This window comes from Crocodylus siamensis, chromosome 4 (genome assembly GCF_052110815.1).
Source record: "Crocodylus siamensis isolate JL-2025a chromosome 4, ASM5211081v1, whole genome shotgun sequence".
Lineage (NCBI taxonomy): Eukaryota > Metazoa > Chordata > Crocodylia > Crocodylidae > Crocodylus > Crocodylus siamensis.
Window position 1 is genome coordinate 143,567,788 of NC_143398.1, and position 21,507 is coordinate 143,589,294.

The window sequence follows — 21,507 nt, forward strand, 5'->3', positions numbered from 1 at the left end:
TCACTGCAGGTCCCTGGTTTGTTGGGTTTTTTGGGACCTTTGTCCAAAGCTGTCTCCATTCTGAATAAAGCTGTTGTGAGCAGTGTGTGCTGGTGTTTGCTCCCTGCTTGCTCTGGCTAATGAGTAACAAAATCCATGAGCAATTGGATCATCGTCTCCCTAGTTGGTGGGTGCCACATAGAGTCAGGGTCTAACTCTAAGATGTAGCAAGTGTGTTCTGTGGACAGAAGGACTTTGGTTCAGTGACCAGTCAGCTTTTTAGGATATGAATTAATTAATTTGCCCATACTATTACCACTTCCCAACATTTGCTCTATACAGTTTCTTTGCTTTTTAAAACTCATAAAAGGGACAGATGAGTTTACCCCAGGACTGTTCAATTAGCATGACTGTTAATTTGAGGCCTGCAGGGCTTGTTGTCATGGCTGCTGGAACAGCTACATCAGGAACCTCTTTCAAGGGAAATACCCTGAACATCAGATCAATTCCCTCACATGGCCAGGGGTGGAAACATGGCTTGAAATGGGATACAGGAAGGGTTTTTTCACATTTACATATGTAACCCGGGTGGCGGCCCAATATTTGCCACCCCTGCCCAATATCAGGGATGGTGCGGTGAGAGTGGGGCAGGGTTTCTGGCCAGCACCAGTTTCCTTGCCAGCCAGCCCCTGCTCCCCGTGGTCCCAAGAAGGTCTAACACTTAACTGATGTAACTATTTACACTTTATTTACAAAATAAGAATAATAGGAAAGGTTATTTACAAGTGAGCTTAAATGGCAGAACCAGAATCACAAGACAAACCAGAATGCATTGGTCAACTTTGACTCAAGAACTACCACAAGGAAGCAAAGTGCTCACTCCCAGCAGCTTCAACAGGTTTCCCAATAAGTGACAGACTGCAACAGGTTAAGCTCTTCTGGTCTGCAGCAATCAAATTGTATCAAACCCCAACCCCACAAAGAGGCTGAAGATCACCCTCCATGGTAACCAAAAAGGCAAGTAACAAGCAACAGAGTAGGCTCCTGCAGCAATCAGCATGACCCAAGCACAGAGCTCTAAACCCCTGCTCCAGATGACTGGCCGGGCACCCCACATGCCTCGCGGCTCGGCAGTCCCGCTCTGAGCACCAACCTGGGCCCTGAGCTCCCGGGGACACTCGTCCTGGCGCTCTGCTGCTTCGCAGGATCCCAGTGCCTTGCCTGCTGCTGTCCCGCTTCCCCAGGGAAGGTAAAGTGTTTCCTCTACTCACCAGCCCAGTTCCCTGCTCCAGATAAGGATGCCACCTGCGCTCCTGGCTGCTGCTTCTTCTCTGCAGTGGGGTGGGGGGCAGACTACCACTCCTAGCTTCCAGGACGCCCAGCATGTCCAGCACACTGCGATGGGTCCTTGGGTCTCTAGCTCTCTGCCTCAAGCCCTGGCCACTGCTCCCTCTCTGCTGTAGGACTGGAGGCACGACCGCCTGCTGTTGCCTTCTTCTCCCAGGGCCTTTGAGGCTTTTCAGAGGGTCTCTCTGCTCCCTCTGCCAGGTCAGCTCACCCCAGCTCTTCTTAGGCCTCCTGCATCGTTCCCCAGAGTCACTGTCAGCAACTCCCCGCCAGGTGGGTTCAGCTGCTGCTTTTATCCCTTCTGGCAGTCCCTCCCTGGCTTGCAAACGGGCCAACCAGGGCTCAGGGTGGCTGGTCCCCAACTCCGGCCATCCCCCTTCCATGCAAATGAGGGGATTGAAAATCCCTTCATTCCACTGGCTTCTCCTTTTCCACAGGGCAGGGCTCCCCTGCTCCACCCCAGGGGCCACTCAGAGTTCACTGGCACTGGTTCTAGCCCAGGGTGCGTATTTTAAGCCAATGTGGTAAGCCTACATTGGCAGTCCGTTACACATATAATTTGTTGTATCTTAAAGGTAATTACATTTAAATGCATTACCTGAATATATAAATTATGTAAAAATGATATACAGATGATCATGATCCTCTACTTTTCAATTTTTCAAAGGTTCATACCATAGATGTCCCGGAAATGCCCAGGACACATGCAAAGAGATGCGTGTAGATGCCTCATTGGTACTTTCCAACCTCAGAGACCCTTTGTGGAAAAGCAGAGGCCAAGAATGCAGGTAACAGCTTCCAACATCCCAAACACCTTTACTATTGCTGCTGTACTAAGATGGCATCCAGAAGGGCCTGGACCCCATTGTATTTACAGTCCATTATTGCTAGGCAGGAAAGGATGTAGTAAAGTTGGGAGGTAGAGCAAAGGACAGTATGGGAGGAAGGAAAGGTGATGCCAGGAGATACTCTGTTATTGTTAAATTCTTCTCTCTCCCCTCTGTAGACTGGAACCAGTGTGAATACTGCCCACCGCACTGGGTGCTGCACCAGTGGAAATGTTACTACATCTCTGAGGAGAAGAAGACCTGGAATGACAGTGCAGAGTACTGCAGCTCGCAGACTGCCAGACTGGCTGGGCTCAGCAGTGAAGAGAAGGTGAGGGGAAGCCCAAGGGATACCTGCAGTGGGGTGGGCTCAGAAGTGGACTTCTGGGAAAGCAAAGGATTTCTTCAGTTTCCTGAGAAACCCCAGATCATCCCTTAACATTTTCACATGCAGAAACACTGGCACATTAGGCAAAACCCCAGGTTATTAACTTATCATATTTATTATGGAAGTGATTTAGAGACAGCCAAGAATGGGGCGCCATTGAATTAAGCCCTGTCCGGACATGGAGTTGTTGACAGTCTCTGCTCCAAAAACCCTGTAGTCCAAACAGACAGACAGACACAAGGTGAGGGAGAAGCATGAGGGAGCAGCATGGCACACAGGCAGAGAGAAATGAAGAGTGACAGAAAATGGTTCATTAGTCACACAACTTGGGAGAAGGGGGTTATTTAAAAGGGGATCAGCTAAAACAGGTTTGTCAAACTCATCCAGCTCTGTGGGTTGAATGAATGGTTTCAGGCTGGTCCACAGGTGGAATATGGTCCATGCATCCTCTGCCCCCCAGCTCCTTCTGTCCTCCCATGTCGGATCCAGCACATGTCCCAGATGAGATGGAGATTTGTGGGGGAGGGATCATGCAGCATGGATTTTCAACTTTCTGGAATTGGTCACATATGCAGCACAGGGCCCAGTGCATATGCTGCACGTGACACTTTCTCCAACCAGTCTGGGATCTATGCTACATACAGTGCCTGCCTCTATCTCCAAGCTGGTCTGGGAACCCTGCTGCACATGGCACCTGTTCTGGCCACTCAAGGATTCACAAGAAATCACTTAGGCAGGCTGGCCCCTCAAGTAATGGCTTATGCAGGCTGTTCTGGCCACCTAAGAAATGGCTTAGACAGGCTGGTGCCTAGATGAGGGGCTGGTGCTGGCAGTTCACAAGTGCAATCCCTCGGGGTCAGTGAAGAATGAACACATAGTGAGGGACCCTCTTGTGATGGAGGGGCCATCTTTTTGTGGAGATGAAGAACCGATAACATTTCCTTCTTAGCTCCCTATTTCCTTGGTGCCCCCCTTTCTGTATTACAGCCTTTGCCACATTTTTGCATTTATGTAATGCCATAAATGCAAGTAGTACAGGGTTTCTGTTCTCTTTGTCCAGAAATTTTTAACAATCATGCTAAAATAATAAATGACTACTTCTGGCTTTGTCTAATTAAGGAGAAGGGAAAATGGCTATGGGTGACTGGTGAGGAGTACCCAGCAGAGAAGTATGTTTTCTTTATTTATTATTGGGAAAATATATTTAAAAGGAACCTGATTGTGCTGTTTAGGCTTATTTCCCTTGTGATGGCCTGAGCATGTGCCGATGGAAGAATGCAGGACAGTAGAAATATTGTATGCCCCTTGCTATTGTATGTTGTAGCTTCTGCTGACTGCTCTGTGCTATAGCTTTAACCACTAATTATAAGTACATCCTGTTACCATTTAATTTTATTGTATCTATTTGGAAACTCAACACTGATAGTGCTTATGGGTTACGCTTGAAACACATATTATGGGATATGCTGCTGCACACCTATTATATTTTCTTGTATAGAGCACGCCCTGAAATGAGGTACACACGTGGTTTTTGAAAGGCAGAATGAAAAGAAAAGATTTTTCTTCTAGTAAGTAACTGGGTGCATCTACCCAAGATGCTTTACTATGCAGTAGACTAATCTACTGTGCAGTAAATCCTCACCATGTAACAGTGCACAGCAACCACTGCTCAATATAAAAATATATAGGGAGGATGAAGAAAGTACCAGGAAATGTGGGGCCCCTGCAAGATCCTCTGGGCAATCTGGTGGTTGCACCAGAGGAGAAAGCAGACCTCTTTAACCAATTCTTCACCTCTGTTTTCTTGGGCAGGGACTGGGACTTCGCCACCGTGATGCAACATGGACTCAAGGGGAATGCCTCCAGACCTCAGGTTGGGGAGGACTGGGTGAGAGAGCTTCTGGAGGGGCTGGACGTGTTCAAATCAGCGGGTCCAGATGCTCTCTACCCCAGGGTGTTGAGGGAGCTAGCTGGGGTTATTGCAGGACGGTTGGCACGGCTTTACAAGCGCTCGTGGTGCTCAGGCCAAGTGCCGGATGATTAGAAGGTAGCCAACGTGGTCCCCATCTTTAAAAAAGGGAGGACCCAGGCAACTATAGGCCTGTCAGTCTTACCTCTATCCTAGGGAAACTCTTTGAGAAGATCATCATGGAGCACATCTGTGGTGGGCCGACCTTAGAGATGATGCTCAAGGGCAACCAGCATGGTTTCATTAGGGGGAGGTCATGTCAGACCAACCTGATTGCCTTTTATGATCAGGTCACAAAAGCCTTGGATGCAGGTGTCACCATGGATGTAGTCTTTCTGGACTTCAGCAAGGCCTTTGACACCGTCTCCCACCCCATCCTTATTAAGAAATTGGGTGACTGTGGTATTGATGCCTACACAGTCAGATGGATTGCAGATTATCTGAAGGGTCGCATTTAGAGGGTGGTGGTGGATGGGTCATATTCAACCTGGGGAGAAGTGGGCAGCGGAGTCCCCCAGGGCTCGGTTCTTGGGCCTGCACTGTTCAATCTCTTTATCAGCGATTTGGATGACGGGGTGAAAAGCACCCTGTTTAAATTTTCTGATGATGCCAAAATTTGGGGTGAGGTGAGCACACTGGTAGGGAGGAAAAGACTGCAGCAAGACTTGGATAGGTTATAGGGGTGGGCTACGAAAAACAGGATGTGCTTCAACACTGACAAGTGTAGGGTGCTGCACTTGGGCAGTAATAGCCAGCAGCACACTTATAAGATGGGAAACTCCCTTCTTGAGAGCACGGAGGCAGAAAGGGATCTTGGAGTCATTATTGACTCCAAGATGAACATGGGCCAACAATGTGAGGTCACGGTTGGCAGGGCTAACCAGACCCTGTCGTGCATCCACAGGTACATCTCAAGTAGGGCCAAGGAGGTGATCCTCCCCCTCTGTGCAACACTGATCAGGCCACAGCTGGAGTACTGTGTCCAGTTCTGTGCACCCCACTTCAGGAGGGATGGGGACAATATTGAGAGGGTCCAGAGGAGGGCCATCCAAATGATCCGGGAACTACAGGGCAGACCCTACAATGAGAGACTGTGGGACCTGAACCTGTTCAGCCTTCACAAGAGAAGGCTGAGGGGGGACCTGGTGACTGTCTATAAACTCACTATGGGGGACCAGAAGGGTTTGGGAGTGACATAACAAGGAATAACGGCCACAAGTTGTTGGAGAGTAGGTTTAGATTAGACATCCGTAAGAACTACTTCACAGTTAGGGCAGCTAGGATCTGGAACCAACTTCCGAGAGAAGTGGTGCTGGGTCCTACCCTGGGGGTCTTTAAGAGGAGGCTTGACGCCTACCTAGCTGGGATCATTTGAGCCCAGTTTTTTTTCTTCTGCCCTGGCAGGGGGTCAGACTTCAAGATCTACAAGGTCCCTTCCGACCCGACTTCTATGATTCTATGATTCTATTAATAAATTAAGCTAATGCAGTAGTAAGTAGAGGTAGTAGATTAGGTACTGTACAGTAGGCCTAGATGAATAGAGAACTATTCATTCAGATTTGACCAATTTGGAGGCCAGTAATTCAATTCAGAGATTCAGATCACTTTTCTGAATCAATTCAGCTGAACTGGCTTCAGAGGATGTGGGTCCAATTCAGAGAGATCTAAAGATTCAGCCATAGAGTGTAATGGGGAATCAATGAAATATCTATAACTTTGTCATTTTTTGGCTGATTTGGATGAAACTTGCAGAGATGGTAGCCCCTGCTGAAGGCATGAAGTCTGCTAAGGTTCTAAGAGATGGGTTTAGGGGTTTCTGGAAACTGTACTTCAAACTGCTGACAAGCAAAACTCATGCCACGTGTGTGTTAAGCAACAGCAGGGTGAAAACTGCAGGTATAGTAGCCCCTGCTGAGGGCATGAAATCTGCCAAGTTAGAAGGAGATAGGTGCAGGAGTTTCTGGGAAAATGCACCTCAAGCTGCTGACAAGCAAAACTCATGACATGCGTGACAGTGTGTGTGTTAAGGAACAGAGCGGTGAAAACTGCAGGCCTGCTAGGCTGTGCTGCAGCCACAAAGCCTGCCAGCTGTCAAGGAGATAGGTGCAGTGGAAGTCTGGGTTCTGGGGCCCTGCACCTCAGGCTGCTGACAGGCAATATTCGCTATATCCTATCCAATCCTTTCTAAGATGAGAAAGGAGCAGATGATTGACTAGGAAGCAAGCCAGGCAGTCTAGTACCTTTCTGTCACTGTTGCTCAGACCCAGCTCACAAAAGGCACAGAAAGCCTGCAGACAGAGGCTTTTATGCTGCTTCTATGTTCCTCCCCCAGACGCTGTGATTGGAAGGGGACTCAGGGAGAAATCACACCCACCGGCCAGCTAGAGATGTCAGTCGTTCCCCCCCACTCGTCTTCCCTCTTCTATGTTTCTGTTTCCCCTCAAAGGCTGCCTTTCCGAAACTCCAAATAGATGACTCTCTTCCGAATTGATTTGGAGGCTCTGAATCGATTTGGAAAGTTGTAAGCTTCTGGTGATTCGACTTGGATTCAGAGATTTGGCCTCCAAATCAGGCCGAATCTTCTTCAAATTGAATCGCAAACAGAAGCTTTGCACAGCCCTACTGTAGAATACCACTGGCAGTACCAGCACAAACTAGCTACTGTAGTGGGGCAGAGGGGGGCAGAAGCAGCTCAACAGGGTGCACATGTAGACATACTCCTGGGGAAAGCTATATCTCACTAATACCATATATAGATGTGCCCAATGAGTAGCAGAAGTTAGGAAACCACACCTACTCAGTGTTCTTATTGTGGAATATGTACAAACTTTATATTCAGTTCCCCCAGTAAACTGCTTTTACTGTATTTCTCACAATCCAATTTCCAGTAGCAATTTTTTTTTTTGAAAAGGATGCTTTTTCTATTGAAGAGAATTTGCTTTTTGTTTAATTTCACATGGAAATATGATCACTCAGAACTTTCTGTTAAAATAATTCAGAAGCTTCACTCATGAAGGTAGATGCATACTTAATTAAATGACAACCATATTTCCTTATAAATTTATATAGAATATGTTTCTCCCAGTACACGGTAGACATAATCCCAAAGCTATTCCTTGCTGGTTTCTGGTGAAAACATTCTTAGGCACTGGGTATCTCTGCATGCTCCAGTCCACTTAGACAAAAGCAGTGCATTACATTATGAAGCTCTGGCACAGCAGGACAATTACAGCTACACAAAATACCTTCATGTTTCTCAATTTTTTGGAGGACATAACTAAGAAACCTCAATATTCTATTAATGCAGGGATTTTTGTTCTCTTGTTTACTTTTCAGTACCCTGGAAAATGCATCCATACCCCTCACTCAAGTGATTTTCTTTCAGTGAAAGCAGAATTTGGGGTTTAGTTCTACTTTAGTTTATTTAGCTAAAGTATCAGCTAATTCCTGAGGAAACCTCAAGTGTCATGATAGCTGGTATTTTTCAAGCCCAAATATTGGAATCTTGAGAACTCATGAGAATTTCAACCTTTGGGGTTTTTTCCGTTTTGTTTTTTAATTAAGTTTCTAGTTTCCATAGGTAAATAGAAAAACTATAAATATACTGGGTGATTCTTAAAGACTCCAAAACAAAACATGCCCCTCCAGAATGTAGTATGTTTCTTAAAATTCCATTATTTCTTTTTTTTTTTCTTTAGAAAGCTGGATTTGTGAGTTCTGGTGGTTGTGGTACACACTAATTACTAATTTACTGCACTAATCCCCAATTCACAATTAGGCTGAGAATTATTAATCAGCAATCATTGTAACTTTCTTTCATTATCATGGAAGTGTGGCATAGGGTTGGAGACCAGACATGCTGTCCCACTACAGCTGTAAACATATAAGTCTGAGCCTTACTTTTGATTTGCAGCAAAGATGCATCAGAACCCCTCTGAATGGACACCTGGTTGTTCAGGCTGGAGAAGCAGACATGGCCAGACATGTAGCTAGCTCCATCACCTCTTTGTGTTCCATTGGCTGCAGAAAAGCACCATCTTGATAGGCCAGCCAGACTCAGGCACTCCTTCCCCCATTCCTTTGACATTTGGCTTCTGCCCTTCCAGTTTGTCACCACTGTAAGCACTCTTCCCCCAACTCCAACATGTCCAGGTTGTGCCTGTGACACTTTGCCACTGCACACTAGAATAGTTTTTCATATGCTGCACTTGCAACACAGGGCAGAGGGGAGATAGGCATTGCATTGAATTTCATGGAGAAACTTGCAGATTTTAAAGACTGAAAAACAGTTGAAGAAAAAAAATTATTACATAGATTTATCAAAAATAAACACCTGCTGTAGGATATAGACTCCACACAACACATTAAAAATGATTGAGAGTCTGCTTTCAGGCTCTGTGTAGCTGTCATTCCTAAAAATAATAATGGAGATGTCCCCAGTAAAGTTAGCTGAATGTGTCCACTTGAAACTTGGACAGACTTTAACCATTTAGGCTGAAATGCTCCTGTAACAGGGCACCTGATGTGGTGCCTGTTACTAGAGAGGGGAAAGGGACACAGTCCATGAAGAGGAGGGGAGAAACCTTTCCTATGCCTGAGCCATGGCAGAAAGGGCAGCATGGTACAGAGCACTGGGAGTTCAGGTGTTTCCAATGAAGTTCCATCTGGGTCCTGGTAGGAAACGTGAAATTCAGGCTGGTGGGATTGTCTCCCAAAGGAAGAGCCAGAAGATAAAACAGGGAAGGGGGCTAAAAGGAAGCCTCAAGAGAATGAGACACCAGAAAGACAGTGAGTGTGCAGACCGGTGGAGCAGAGCACCAACATAGCCCAGAAAACAGAGGTACTGACCAGGGTCTGGGAGGCAGTGGAGAGGTCCTCAGAGGGGAAGAACACAGCTCTCTGGGTGAGCAAAGACTCATTGTGGGGCCCCTCCTGCAGAAAGAAAAGGCAGGAGGAGGCTCACAGGGCAGAGCGAGAGGGCAACTCCTTTCCCCTGCTGAAGGAGCCCAGAAAGGCTTGACTCCATAGGAGGTTTTAAGGGGTCCAGTGTGTGCCCACACAGAGAGGGACAGGCAGATGCTGGGACCCTGAAGATACAAGGGTCGGCCAGTAATGCCATCACTGGTCTGTGGACCATTTGTCAAGGGCAATTGTGGGGCTGTGAAATGAACAGCCTGAAGACGAGGGCAAGCTGAGAAGTGCAAGCCCATTCTAGACAACAGCAGCTGGCTAGTTAAAGGGATAACTGGAACAGGGCCATATCAGGAGTCAGCTAAGGGAGAGGGAGAGTCCCAGAGGGGTGCCAATGCCTAAAACATTACAGGTGCAGTGAGGACAGAGCATAGGAATTGGAGAAGCCCTGTGAAGAGACCCATGGTCATGACCCGGAAATGTACTAGGATGATCACCTCCCAATCTGTATTTCTTCTTCTGTTTTCCATCAAGGCATGGCAATGGAGAGCAGCTTTATTTAGTTTTCATCCTCTACATCTCCTCTTGTACACGTAAAGTGAAGGGAGTCTTGTAACCATTGTGCTAAAGGAAAGAAAACAATCAGTCCCCTTCATTCTATAGAGTACATGTATTAAAATTAGGTTCTTCTTTAAAAAGGGTCTCAGGGAATAGCACATCATGAGATTTCACATTAATTGCATCTGTTTGATTTCATCATCAGTTTTCATCGATCTGTGAGTAAACTGAAGGGCGTTTTATCCTAACCACCTATAGATAAAATGTTGGCTGTAGTAGTGAAATTAGAGTTTTGCCTACAGTCACAAAGGTCCACAGGCCAATCTGTCCCTAGACTATTGCTCCATGCTAATCAGAATACATAACTTGCTGAAGGCAGCAGCTGGTTCCAAAGGCAAAATGCAAAACCCTATTTCCCAGCACTGCTCTTGCATTTGGCTTGTATTTTTCCAGTGTGGTGTGTCACCTGTGCCAGGCCAGAATCAGGGATGCCATGGTGCCTTCCTGCCCGATGTGCCCCACATGCCTGTTAGAAATATTATTAAAAATGCATTATCAATAAGTCTTGTTAAAACAGCGCAGCTGTCAGCCCTCCCTGGTGAGAGAGATGGGAGAGCTACTGAGAGCTCTTTGTATTAAGGTATCACTCTCTCTTTGTTTTGCAAAGTTACTATCTCTTTGTTACAGTAAAGCATATACTCCTCAGCTTTTCTCATGCAGATAAGAGTAAATTGCAATTCTAGCCTTGGAGCAAGGAAAATTTGAACTCTTGTAACCTCAGATACTTTCTAACCATGCGCAATAAGCTAATACATATAAGCCTATCCGCCCCGCATACTTAAGTAGTTAATTATAATACACATGCGACGTATGATTTGACGTATTCACATACATGTTTGTATGAATTGGAAATGAGTTGTAAAAGTTCCTCCTTCTGCACACGTGGTCAGGAGAGAGGGGATAAAGCCAGCTGGGCAGTTTCCCTCGGGGGCAGCAGAGTGTTTGATCTTTTGTCTCTCTCTCTCTGACCCTATTTGCAAATATATACCTTTTGTGTTGCTAACAGAGTGTGTCTGTGGCTGAAGGTTTTTTTCGCCTCCCGAGAAACGAACCGCGATTTTTACATCATGCCTACCTACTTCATGGACTGCCACCTTGACAGTGTGGAGAAGCAGTTCTTTTCAGGATGCCGTCTGCTCACTGCTCATGAGGAGGGAGCTAGAAAAAGCCCCCAGACATAGGCTGCCCCACTTTACCTTATCCATCTGGATGGCCACTACCAGGGGGATCACTCAAATTGCAATGGAAACACAAAAAATATCTTTGTATCCTGGAAAGTGCAGATCCTACTAGATGACCCCAACAGTGACAGACCTAAACTCAGAACAGCGATTGTTGCCTGAGAACTCTTGCACTATAAAATCAATACTGCTGCTCTTGATGAGACTAGACAAAGACCAGCTGAGGCAGGAAGGGGTGGTTCCATTCTTCTGGAAAGGGAAACCTGCAAACTGTTAGACCCCAACTCCATGCGGTGCCCAACAACTAGGGAGACAATGATCCTGTCACTCATTAGTCAGATTAAGCAGAGAGCAAACACCAGCAAACATTGTTCGCAACAGCTTTATTTAAAATTAAGACAGCTTTGGACTAGGTTCCTCACAGACACACAGCCTGTGAACATGGGGAGCGGCCATGAACATCCATGAGGTTTGCACAGAATCAGTCGACTGTACCAACCAATGCCATCAGGACTGGATTGATGAAAACAATGCTGAGATTAAAGCCTTTCTTGATCAAAGGAGAAAAGTAGTCTGTGACTAGAAAAACTATTCTATGTCCAATCAGAAGCAGGGAATTTTTCGATGACTTAAAACTGAAGCCCAGGGGAAAATCTGAGAAATCAAAAATGATTGTTGGGAAGAGAACACGAAAGGAATCCAACAATTTGTTGACAGTCATGACATGCAGAACTTTTTCAGTGCAATCAAGGCTGTGTATCGATAAGGCTCTTGTGCACTCATCCCACTTAGATCTGAAGACAGCAGTACAATCCTCAAAGACCAGTCCATCAAAAACCACTGGAAGGAGCACTACCAAAAGCTACTGAACTGAGAATCAATGGTGACTGATGAAACCATGGGATTCACCTTGCAGCATCCAGTAAGGAAAGTACTTGCCAGTCCACCAACCTCTGAAGGATTCCAGCAGGTGATAGGGCAAATGAAGAACAACAAATATCATAGATTCACAGATTCATAGATGTAGGGTTGGAAGGGACCTTGTAGATCAGGTGTGACCCCCTGCCCTGGGCAGAAGAGAAAAACCGGGCTCAAATGACCCCAGCCAGGTAGACGTCAAGCCTCCTCTTAAAAACCCTGAGGGTAGGAGCCAGCACCACTTCCCTTGGAAGTTGGTTCCAGATTCTAGCTGCCCTGACAGTGAAGTAGTGCCTTCGGATGTCTAGTCTAAACCTACTCTCCAACAACTTGTGGCCATTATTCCTTGTTACCCTGGGGAGCATTAGGGGTAACAAGGTCTCTCCCAAACCCTGCTGGTCTCCCCAGTGAGTTTATAGACAGCTACCAGGTCCCCCCTCAGCCTTCTCTTGCAGAGGCTGAACAGGTTAAGGTCCTGTAGCCTCTCCTCATAGGGCCTGCCCTGTTGCCCCTGGATCATGCGGGTGGCCCTCCCCTGGACCCTCTCAATGCTGTCCATATCCCTCCTGAAATGTGGAAAGCATTGAAATATCAATTTAGGTCTTCACAGTTGGTGGGGAAACTATGACCAACAAGTTCCACACATTGTTTCTTAACACTGAGGAAATTCCCACTGACCTAAGGAACGCCAATATTGTCACCATGTTTAAAAAGGGAGATAAGTCTGACATTGGAAACCATCCAGGTATTGCCCTCCTCTCCACTGTGGGGAAGATCCTTGCTCAAATTCTGCTGACCTGACTGCTCCCTCTTGCCAAGAAAATCCTTCCCAAGTCTCAATGCAGCTTCAGACCATCAAGAGGTACCATGGACATGATTTTTTTGGCCTGGCATCTCCAGGAGAACACCACCAGGAACTTTATATGGCCTTTATTGATTTGACCAAAGCCTTCAACTCTGTTAACCATGAAGAACTATGGAACATCTTTTCAAAGTTTGGCTGTCCAGTGAAATCCTACTGTCGCGTCCGAGGACCAGTGTACTCTTGACTTGCGAGCCTGGGTTGGCACGACCGGCTGGACGTGGGTAGAATACGGGGTTCGTTCAGGTGGAAGAGCGAGAGGAGTCAGGGAATTAAAATGCGTTTTAGTTATATAAAAAAGTTTATATAACTGGACAAGGGAGAAGAGATTGATGTCATATATCTTGACTTCAAAAAAGCTTTTGATCTGGTATCCCATGATCACCTCTTGGCCAAACTGCCCAGTTGTGGCCTTGGCTCCACCACGATCCGCTGGCTGGGAAATTGGCTTCGTGGTCAGACCCAGAGGGTTGTGATTGATGACAGTCACTCATCATGGTGCCCTGTGACCAGTGGGGTCCCTCAAAGCTCTGTCCTGGGACCCATACTGTTCAACATCTTCATTAACGATGTGGACATTGGAGTCAGGAGTGGACTGGCCAAGTTCGCCGATGACACCAAACTTTGGGGCAAAGCATCCACGCCAGAAGATAGGCGGGTGATCCAGGCTGACCTGGACAAGCTCAGCAAATGGGCGGACGAGAACCTGATGGTGTTGAACACCGAAAAATGCAAGGTTCTTCACCTTGGGAGGAAAAACCTGCAGCACCTGTATAGGCTCGGCAGTGCTATGTTGGTTAGCACTACAGAAGAAAAAGACTTGGGGGTCATCATTGACCACAAGATGAACATGAGCCTCCAATGCGATGCTGCGGCTAGTAAAGCGACAAAAATTCTGGCGTGCATCCATCGATGCTTCTCAAGCAAATCCCGGGACGTCATTCTCCCCTTGTACTCGGCCTTGGTGAGGCCGCAGCTGGAGTACTGCATCCAGTTTTGGGCTCCACAATTCAAAAAGGATGTGGAGAAGCTTGAGAGAGTCCAGAGGAGAGCCATGCGCATGATCAGAGGTCAGGAAAACAGATCTTACGATGACAGGCTGAGAGCCATGGGACTCTTTAGCCTGGAAAAGTGCAGGCTCAGGGGTGATCTGATGGCCACCTATAAGTTTATCAGGGGTGACCACCAGGATCTGGGGGAACGTCTGTTCACCAGAGCACCCCGAGGGATGACGAGGTCGAACGGTCACAAACTCCTGCAAGACCGTTTCAGGCTGGACATAAGGAAGAATTTCTTTACTCTCCGAGCCCCCAAGGTCTGGAACAGTCCGCCAGTGGAGGTGGTTCAAGCACCTACATTGAACACCTTCAAGAGTAAATTGGATGCTTATCTTGCTGGGATCCTATGACCCCAGCTGACTTCCTGCCCTTTGGGCAGGGGGCTGGACTCGATGATCTCCCGAGGTCCCTTCCAGCCCTAATGTCTATGAAATCTATGAAATCTTACACTACTAGAGAACGACCGGAGAACGACCGGAGAACGTAGTGTAGGCAAGAACTTGTTGTTGCACAGTGAGGAAGAAGAAAATTCAGTTTAGTTCGAGAAAAGTTCAGGAAAAGTTCCATTCAGTTTGTAGATTAGTAATTACTCAATATAAGTTTTCAACACAGCTTGCAAGGTTCTTTGGTTCAAATACTTTCGTGTACGGACTGGTAAGAACGAACGAGTAAGTCACCTGTAATTCGCCAGGTGGGGGTAGAGGTCTGCGATTGGCCAGATCGCTGACTAAGTCTCCTGAGTGTGCTTTAGAGGTCTCCCCCTGAAGAAGAGGATCCTTCTAAACTTATAGATTTTTAAGTGGCCAACCACAGCACGCTAGGTGTGAATAATTAGGTAACTGCTAATTACGATTGTAAACAGGCTTTCTTTGTCTACTCAGGTTTCATGCCAGAACGACTATGCATGTACTTTACATTTAGGCTGTGGAGGGGGTTAGATACAGAGCTACGATGATGAAACATGTTATGTTAGCTTTTTGACCTTTCTCTTGCCATCGGCATCTGAAACCAAAGATTTTTCTTTGACAACTACTAAGATCCCCTTCATGACCAGATGACTGCCTTCATCCTATGTAGTGGCTCGACTGTGGAGCCCTTTACCACTGAAAATGGCAACAAGCAGGGCTGCATGATATCACCAATTTGGTTTTCCGTCTTTCTTGTCATCAAAAACGCTCATCTTTGACCATCCTAGTACAGGATGGATAGGACATTTTCAGTCTCTCCCACCTCCATGCCAAAACCAAAATTACTTCAGCCTCAGTCATAGAACTTCAGCACGCAAATGATTGTGCTGTCATTGCACATATTGAGGAAGAGCTGAACTGGTCCTTAACTGCTTCTCTCAAACATACCAGTGCCTGTGATTGACCATTAACATCAGAAAAACAAAGGTGCTTCACCAGTCTGCTCCAGGGCAATCAATGCCCCCAGCAAATATTGTCATTGACAGACAGGAGCTGGAGAACGTTGAACACTTTGCAAACCTCAGCAGGCATCTCTCAAATAAGGTTAACATTGACAAGGAGATCCAGTACAGGATCTGATGTGCCAGCTCTGCCTTCAGAAGACTGAATCATCATCTGTTCAACAATCATGACATCACAACTCAAACTGTTACTATACAAGGCTGTGGTAATCCCAACTCTTCTCCATGGCTATGGAGCTTGAGTGACCTACAGCAACCACCTGAAAAGCCTGGGAGGCCATCACCAGTACTACTTCTGGAAGATCCTTGGCATTAAGTTGGAGGATCATCACACCAATGTCAGTCTCCTTACTGACATTAACACTACCAGCATGGAAGTGTTGTTTATTTAACATCAGTTGTGGTGGACAGGGCATTGTGTGTGCATGTCTGATATATGTTTACCAAAACAACTGCTATTGTCTTAACTTAGCCAAAGACAAAAGGACAAAAAACATGTGAGAGGAAGAGGAAACACTTTAAGGACACCCTTAAGGCAAACCTTCAGAAGTTTGGCATTGACAGCAAAAATTGGGGGAAAAAAAAAGCCAAGGGCCACATGATGATGCCTCATTAGAGAAGGCAGATCTGACTTTGAGGAAAACCACTTCGGCCTGGAGGCAGAAAAATGACAGAAACAGAAGGAAAACCAAGAAATCCATGGTCTAACTTTATTTTTAACCAGCACCTGTGATATTTGCCAGAGAGTCTGTGGCTCTAGGATCAGCCTTCTTAGCCATCAGTGAACTCTTCTACAACCCTTTACTCAACCCATAGGAGTAATCATCCTCTACTGTGAGGGATCACTACCTCTGCCATCACACTTGCACTGAGATTCTGCCCAGTCCTGTTCTTATGGCCTTTAGGAAAGGCCATATTGTCTGACTTGAGTATGGTCAGCCTGGGTCAGGATGGAAGTGCTCAGGCTGGAGGAGAACCTGCCTTCGAAGTCTATAACCTTGACCATTTCTGCCTGGATCTGGGAATGGGGCCCATGCATTGTACCATGATATATGGTACAGGTACTCAGTGGTTACAAACGTACTGACTTGTTAACAGCCGGTCGTATTCTTTGCCAAAGTGAGAAGACATGTTAGCAAACATTTTTATCACCGCTTGGCTGATCTGGACTGTAATCTTTTGTCTAAAAAGACAAAATAATTGTTTCTGGTCCTTATGGTTAAGGAGAACATTTTTTGGAGAAAGGTTCTTTTACATTTGGGTCACTTTTTCAAGAGTCTCTTTACAACCAGGAAAATCAGACTCTTAGGACCAAAAAAACCTTAATGTGCACCTTCTGTGAATCACACTAAGACATCATACCTGCAACTGACTGCAGAACACAGCTGGTAACATGGAGCATGCATCCCACACTGATCTCAGGCACTGTACAGATTCATGGCCCACAGGCTTTAATATTAATATTTTTAGATCCTTAAAGCTTGGACCTGAGGGTCTCATAATTCCTGTCTATCACATACTGCTGGGCAGAGTTTTTAAAGTTTTGGTGGTTTCCAGAACCAGTGATAAGCTTTAAACAGAACTAGTTCATGCTTTACTGGGCACATCTATGTGTGCAATCATGCACTGTAATTATGGTGCATTAAGTTTAGTACCTGTAATAACAGGTACTAACTTAATGTGCCGGAATCAGTGCTACTGTGCAGTAGCACTAGTGTACATCTTTTAAGTGATTCTAACACTCAGGAGACTAATTGTACTACGTATTAACACATTACTATGGTTTTCACCGTGCACACTAATATGCAGTAGAATTAATCTACTGTGCTTTTAACAATTCATGTAGACATGTCCACTGTGTAGCCATTGCCCAGTATTCCAGGGGTACGCTGAAGCCTGTAGGTTGCTTAACTGACACAAAGAACACAGTAGAGTATTTGAAAAGGTCCGCCTTTCCCAAAAGAAGCATTTAGGGCTCTTTTGAGGGCTTTTCTGCTAAAGTTACAGCATTGTTTAAATGCATATTTTTTTTAAAGGTGCAAACTTGGAATTTGGTTAAATGGTTAGAACTGAATTCCTGCAGTAGGTGGAAATTGCTTTAGTGATGAAGGCATATTGTTGTTTCCAGAATATTGTTTTTTGGCTCACTGAGGAACAGAAAAGGACTAGATGCCTCATCCTGCTGCAGTGATGGTTTCTGTATTTCACATTAAACAAAAGGGCCATGGGACAAGGACTGGAAACCAGGACCATCCACCCAATAAGTGTCCTGAGCTGGGTATCCAAGAGCCTCGCTCTCTCTTATCTTCAAGGGCCTAGCAAGTCCTGATTTTGTGCACATTGACACAACTTCACCAGGAGGGATGGAAAGTGCCCCCAAATCCAGAGTAAGTTATAGCCTGATGAATTTCTGCTTCTCTTGGACAGCCCTAATCAATTTAGAAGTCCCTTAAACAGAGAGGGCATAACTGAAGCACTGAATAAAGTACCTAATCCAGTGAGCCTCAAGGCCAGAGATGTAACCGGTAAGCTCTGCAGCTTGGGCATCTGCTGTCTGGCCAGGTGTCAGTGCTTCCAGCAGCCAGGAGGTTAATACAGCAGCTGCCAGTTGCATGATCCAACACCTTCTCCCCCATCTGCAGCATCATGCACTGAGTGGAGTGAAGGTGATGAGGACACAAGTCTCCAGATGTCCTGTTGGCAAGGCTGGCCCTGCCCTTGAGAGCTAGTGATTCCAGGTGCCAGTGGCAAGGGCCAGTCCTGGATTCAGCAGCACAATGGGGTGGCACCCCATTAGAGTCCATTCTAGCATCCCCTTTATGCTGCTGCCTGAGTCTGGTTTATCATTGCTCCCCCTCTTCCCCCACCTCCCCCCTTGGCCCCTGTATTGCTCACCCCAAGTTACACTACTGCCAGTAGAGGGTCCTGTAAATGTCATGTGCTCTCTCATGCTAGCTGAGCTGGTGGGGATCCAGCCCAAGAAGAAACCAAATATCCTTCCTTGGTGGAGTATTGTGCATTAATTCCAGCTGTTGTGGGAAATTAGGCGGCATAATAAGTGATGGGGGACGGGGCATTGCTGAGACTAGGGGGTCAGTGGGCACAACCGTTGGAGGCCTCAAATGCCTCTACACGAATGCTCGAAGTATGGGGAAGAAGCAGGAGGAACTTGCCCTCCTCCTAGCTGTCACCAGCCCTGACATAGTGGGGATCACAGAAACGTGGTGGGACTCATCGCATGACTGGGCGGTGAGTGTCAAGGGCTATAGGCTATACAGGAGGGACAGGATAGGAAGGAAAGGTGGAGGAGTAGCACTCTACGTCAAGGAGGAATATACTTCCTCGTTAATTAGCAAGGGGGTAGAGGGAGGGGGCACTCTGAGGTGCTCTGGGTTAGAGTAAAAGGCAGTCCAGGGGATAGAGACTTCACGGTGGGAGTCTACTATAGACCTTCCAACCAGGGAGAAGAGCTCGACCAGGAATTCTTAGGTCAGCTCGCAGAGGCAGTGAGGGCTAAGGATGTAGTCATCATGGGGGACCTGAACTTCCCAGACATCTGCTGGGAAGAGCAGTCAGCCAAGTCTGATCGCTCACGTCGGTTCTTAGCCAGAGTGCAGGACCTCCATCTAACCCAGGAGGTGCACAGCCCCACCAGGGGAGACGCCTTGTTGGACCTGGTGCTGGCCACGGGTGATGACCTGGTGAGGGGGCTGCGGGTGATGGGCCACCTGGGAGACAGTGATCATCGCTTGCTGGAATTCACCATCCAGCGTAAGGTGGCAAAGGGCTGCAGCAAGGCAACAGCCCTAGACTTTAGGAGGGCTGACTTCAACAAGCTAAGGAGGATCGTTGGGGAAGCGCTGAGGACCCAGAGGGGAAGGGAGCCAGATGTCCAAGGTGAGTGGTTGCTCCTTAAGGAGACGATCCTCCATGCCCAAAGGGAGGTAATCCCAACAAGGGTCAAAGGGAGCAGGAGGGCACATAAACCCCCATGGCTCACTAGGAGCATCCGGGAATGTCTCCTTGCTAAAAGGGAGGCATACACCCAATGGAGGGATGGGGTCATCACCAAGAAGGACTATGTTACAGTCACCCGAGGATGTAGGGGGGCAGTCAGGAAGGCCAAGGCAGAGATGGAGATAGGAGTAGCTTCCCGGATTAAGGACAATAAGAAGTCCTTCTTCAAATACATAGGGGGTAAAAAGAGGGTCCCGGGTAATGTGGGGCCCCTGCAGGACACGATGGGCAACTTAGTCGTCACGCCAGATGACAAAGCTAACATATTTAACGATTTCTTTGCCTCTGTCTTCCTAAGTAGGGACCAGTTCAGCCACCTCCCTGCTGGGCCCCCCTCGGGCCCCGGGAGAGACACGCCTGGGCCAGGGGTTAGCGAGGAGTTAGTTAGGGTACTTCTGGAGAGGCTGGACGTGTTCAAGTCCGCTGGTCCGGACGATCTTCACCCTAGGGTTCTACAGGAACTGGCCGAGGTCATTGCGGGACCCCTGGCGCGGCTCTATGAGCACTCGTGGTGCTCTGGTGAGGTGCCGGAGGACTGGAAGAGGGCCAATGTGGTCCCTATCTTCAAAAAGGGAAAAAAAGAGGACCCGGGAAATTACAGGCCAGTTAGTCTTACCTCAATCCCGGGTAAGCTCTTTGAAAAAATTATCCTGGCACACATCCAGGAGGGCCTTGTGGGGGAATGCATGCTCAGGGGCAACCAACATGGGTTCATCAGTGGCAGGTCTTGTCAGACCAACCTGGTGGCCTTTTACGATCAGGTCACCAAATCATTAGACGCAGGGGTTGCTGTGGATGTAGTCTTTCTGGACTTCCGGAAGGCTTTCGACACTGTCTCTCACCCTGTCCTCATCAAAAAGCTGGGAGACTGTGGTGTCGATGCCCACACAGTCAAATGGGTCGCTAACTGGTTGGAGGGCCGCACCCAGAGGGTAGTAGTGGATGGGTCCTTCTCGACCTGGAAGGACGTGGGCAGTGGGGTTCCGCAGGGCTCGGTCCTCGGGCCCGCGCTGTTCAACATCTTCATCAGTGACTTGGATGAGGGGGTAGAAAGCACCCTGTTCAAGTTTGCTGATGACACTAAGATGTGGGGGGATGTGGGTGCACTAGAAGGGTGCAATAGGCTACAAGCTGACCTTGACAGGTTGCAACGGTGGGCGGATGAGAATAGGATGGGGTTTAACACTGATAAGTGCAAGGTGTTGCACATGGGGAGGAAGAACCGGCACCACACTTACAGGTTGGGGAACTCCCCTCTTGCCAGCACGGAGACGGAAAAGGATCTTGGAGTCGTCATTGACTCCACGATGAACATGGGCCAGCAGTGTGGGGAGGCAGTCAAGAAGGCCAACCGTACCCTGTCATGCATCCACAGATGCATCTCGAGCAGGTCCAGGGAGGTGATCCTCCCCCTATATGCGGCACTGGTCAGGCCGCAGCTGGAGTACTGCGTCCAGTTCTGGGCACCACACTTCAAGAGGGACGTGGACATTATGGAAAGAGTCCAGAGGAGGGCCACTCGTATGATCAGGGGTCAGCAGGGCAGGCCTTATGAGGAGAGGCTACGGGACCTGAACCTGTTTAGCCTCCACAAGAGAAGGTTAAGGGGGGACCTTGTGGCCTGCTACAAACTGGTCAGGGGGGATCAGCAGGTATTGGGGGAGTCCCTGTTCCCCCGTGTGCTGCCAGGAGTGACCAGGAATAACGGTCACAAGCTGGCGGAGGGTAGGTTTAGATTAGATATCAGGAGGCGCTACTTCACAGTCAGGGCGGCTAGGGCCTGGAACCGGCTTCCAGGGGAAGTGGTGCAGGCTCCTAGCCTGGGGATTTTTAAAAGGAAGTTAGATGAGCACCTTGCCGGGGTCATTTGACCCCGGTGCTCTTTCCTGCCAAGGCAGGGGGTCGGACTAGATGGTCTACCTAGGTCCCTTCCGACTCTAGCTACTATGAAACTATGAAACTATGAAACTACTTGATGCTCAAAAGGCTGGTCAAGCAACAGG

At 47.5% G+C, this 21,507-nt stretch overlaps 1 protein-coding gene across 1 annotated transcript in view; it reads left to right on the forward strand.

Annotated features, from left to right (window-relative positions):
* The first annotated feature begins 2,050 nt into the window (after positions 1–2,050).
* LOC149866671 (uncharacterized) overlaps positions 2,051–21,507 on the forward strand; it is a 35,429-nt gene continuing 15,972 nt past the window's right edge. The window contains exons 1-2 of the mRNA XM_090041637.1: positions 2,051–2,114; positions 2,333–2,484. Of these exons, the coding sequence (XP_089897763.1) occupies positions 2,051–2,114; positions 2,333–2,484 (216 nt within the window). The remainder of the gene's footprint in view (positions 2,115–2,332; positions 2,485–21,507) is intronic.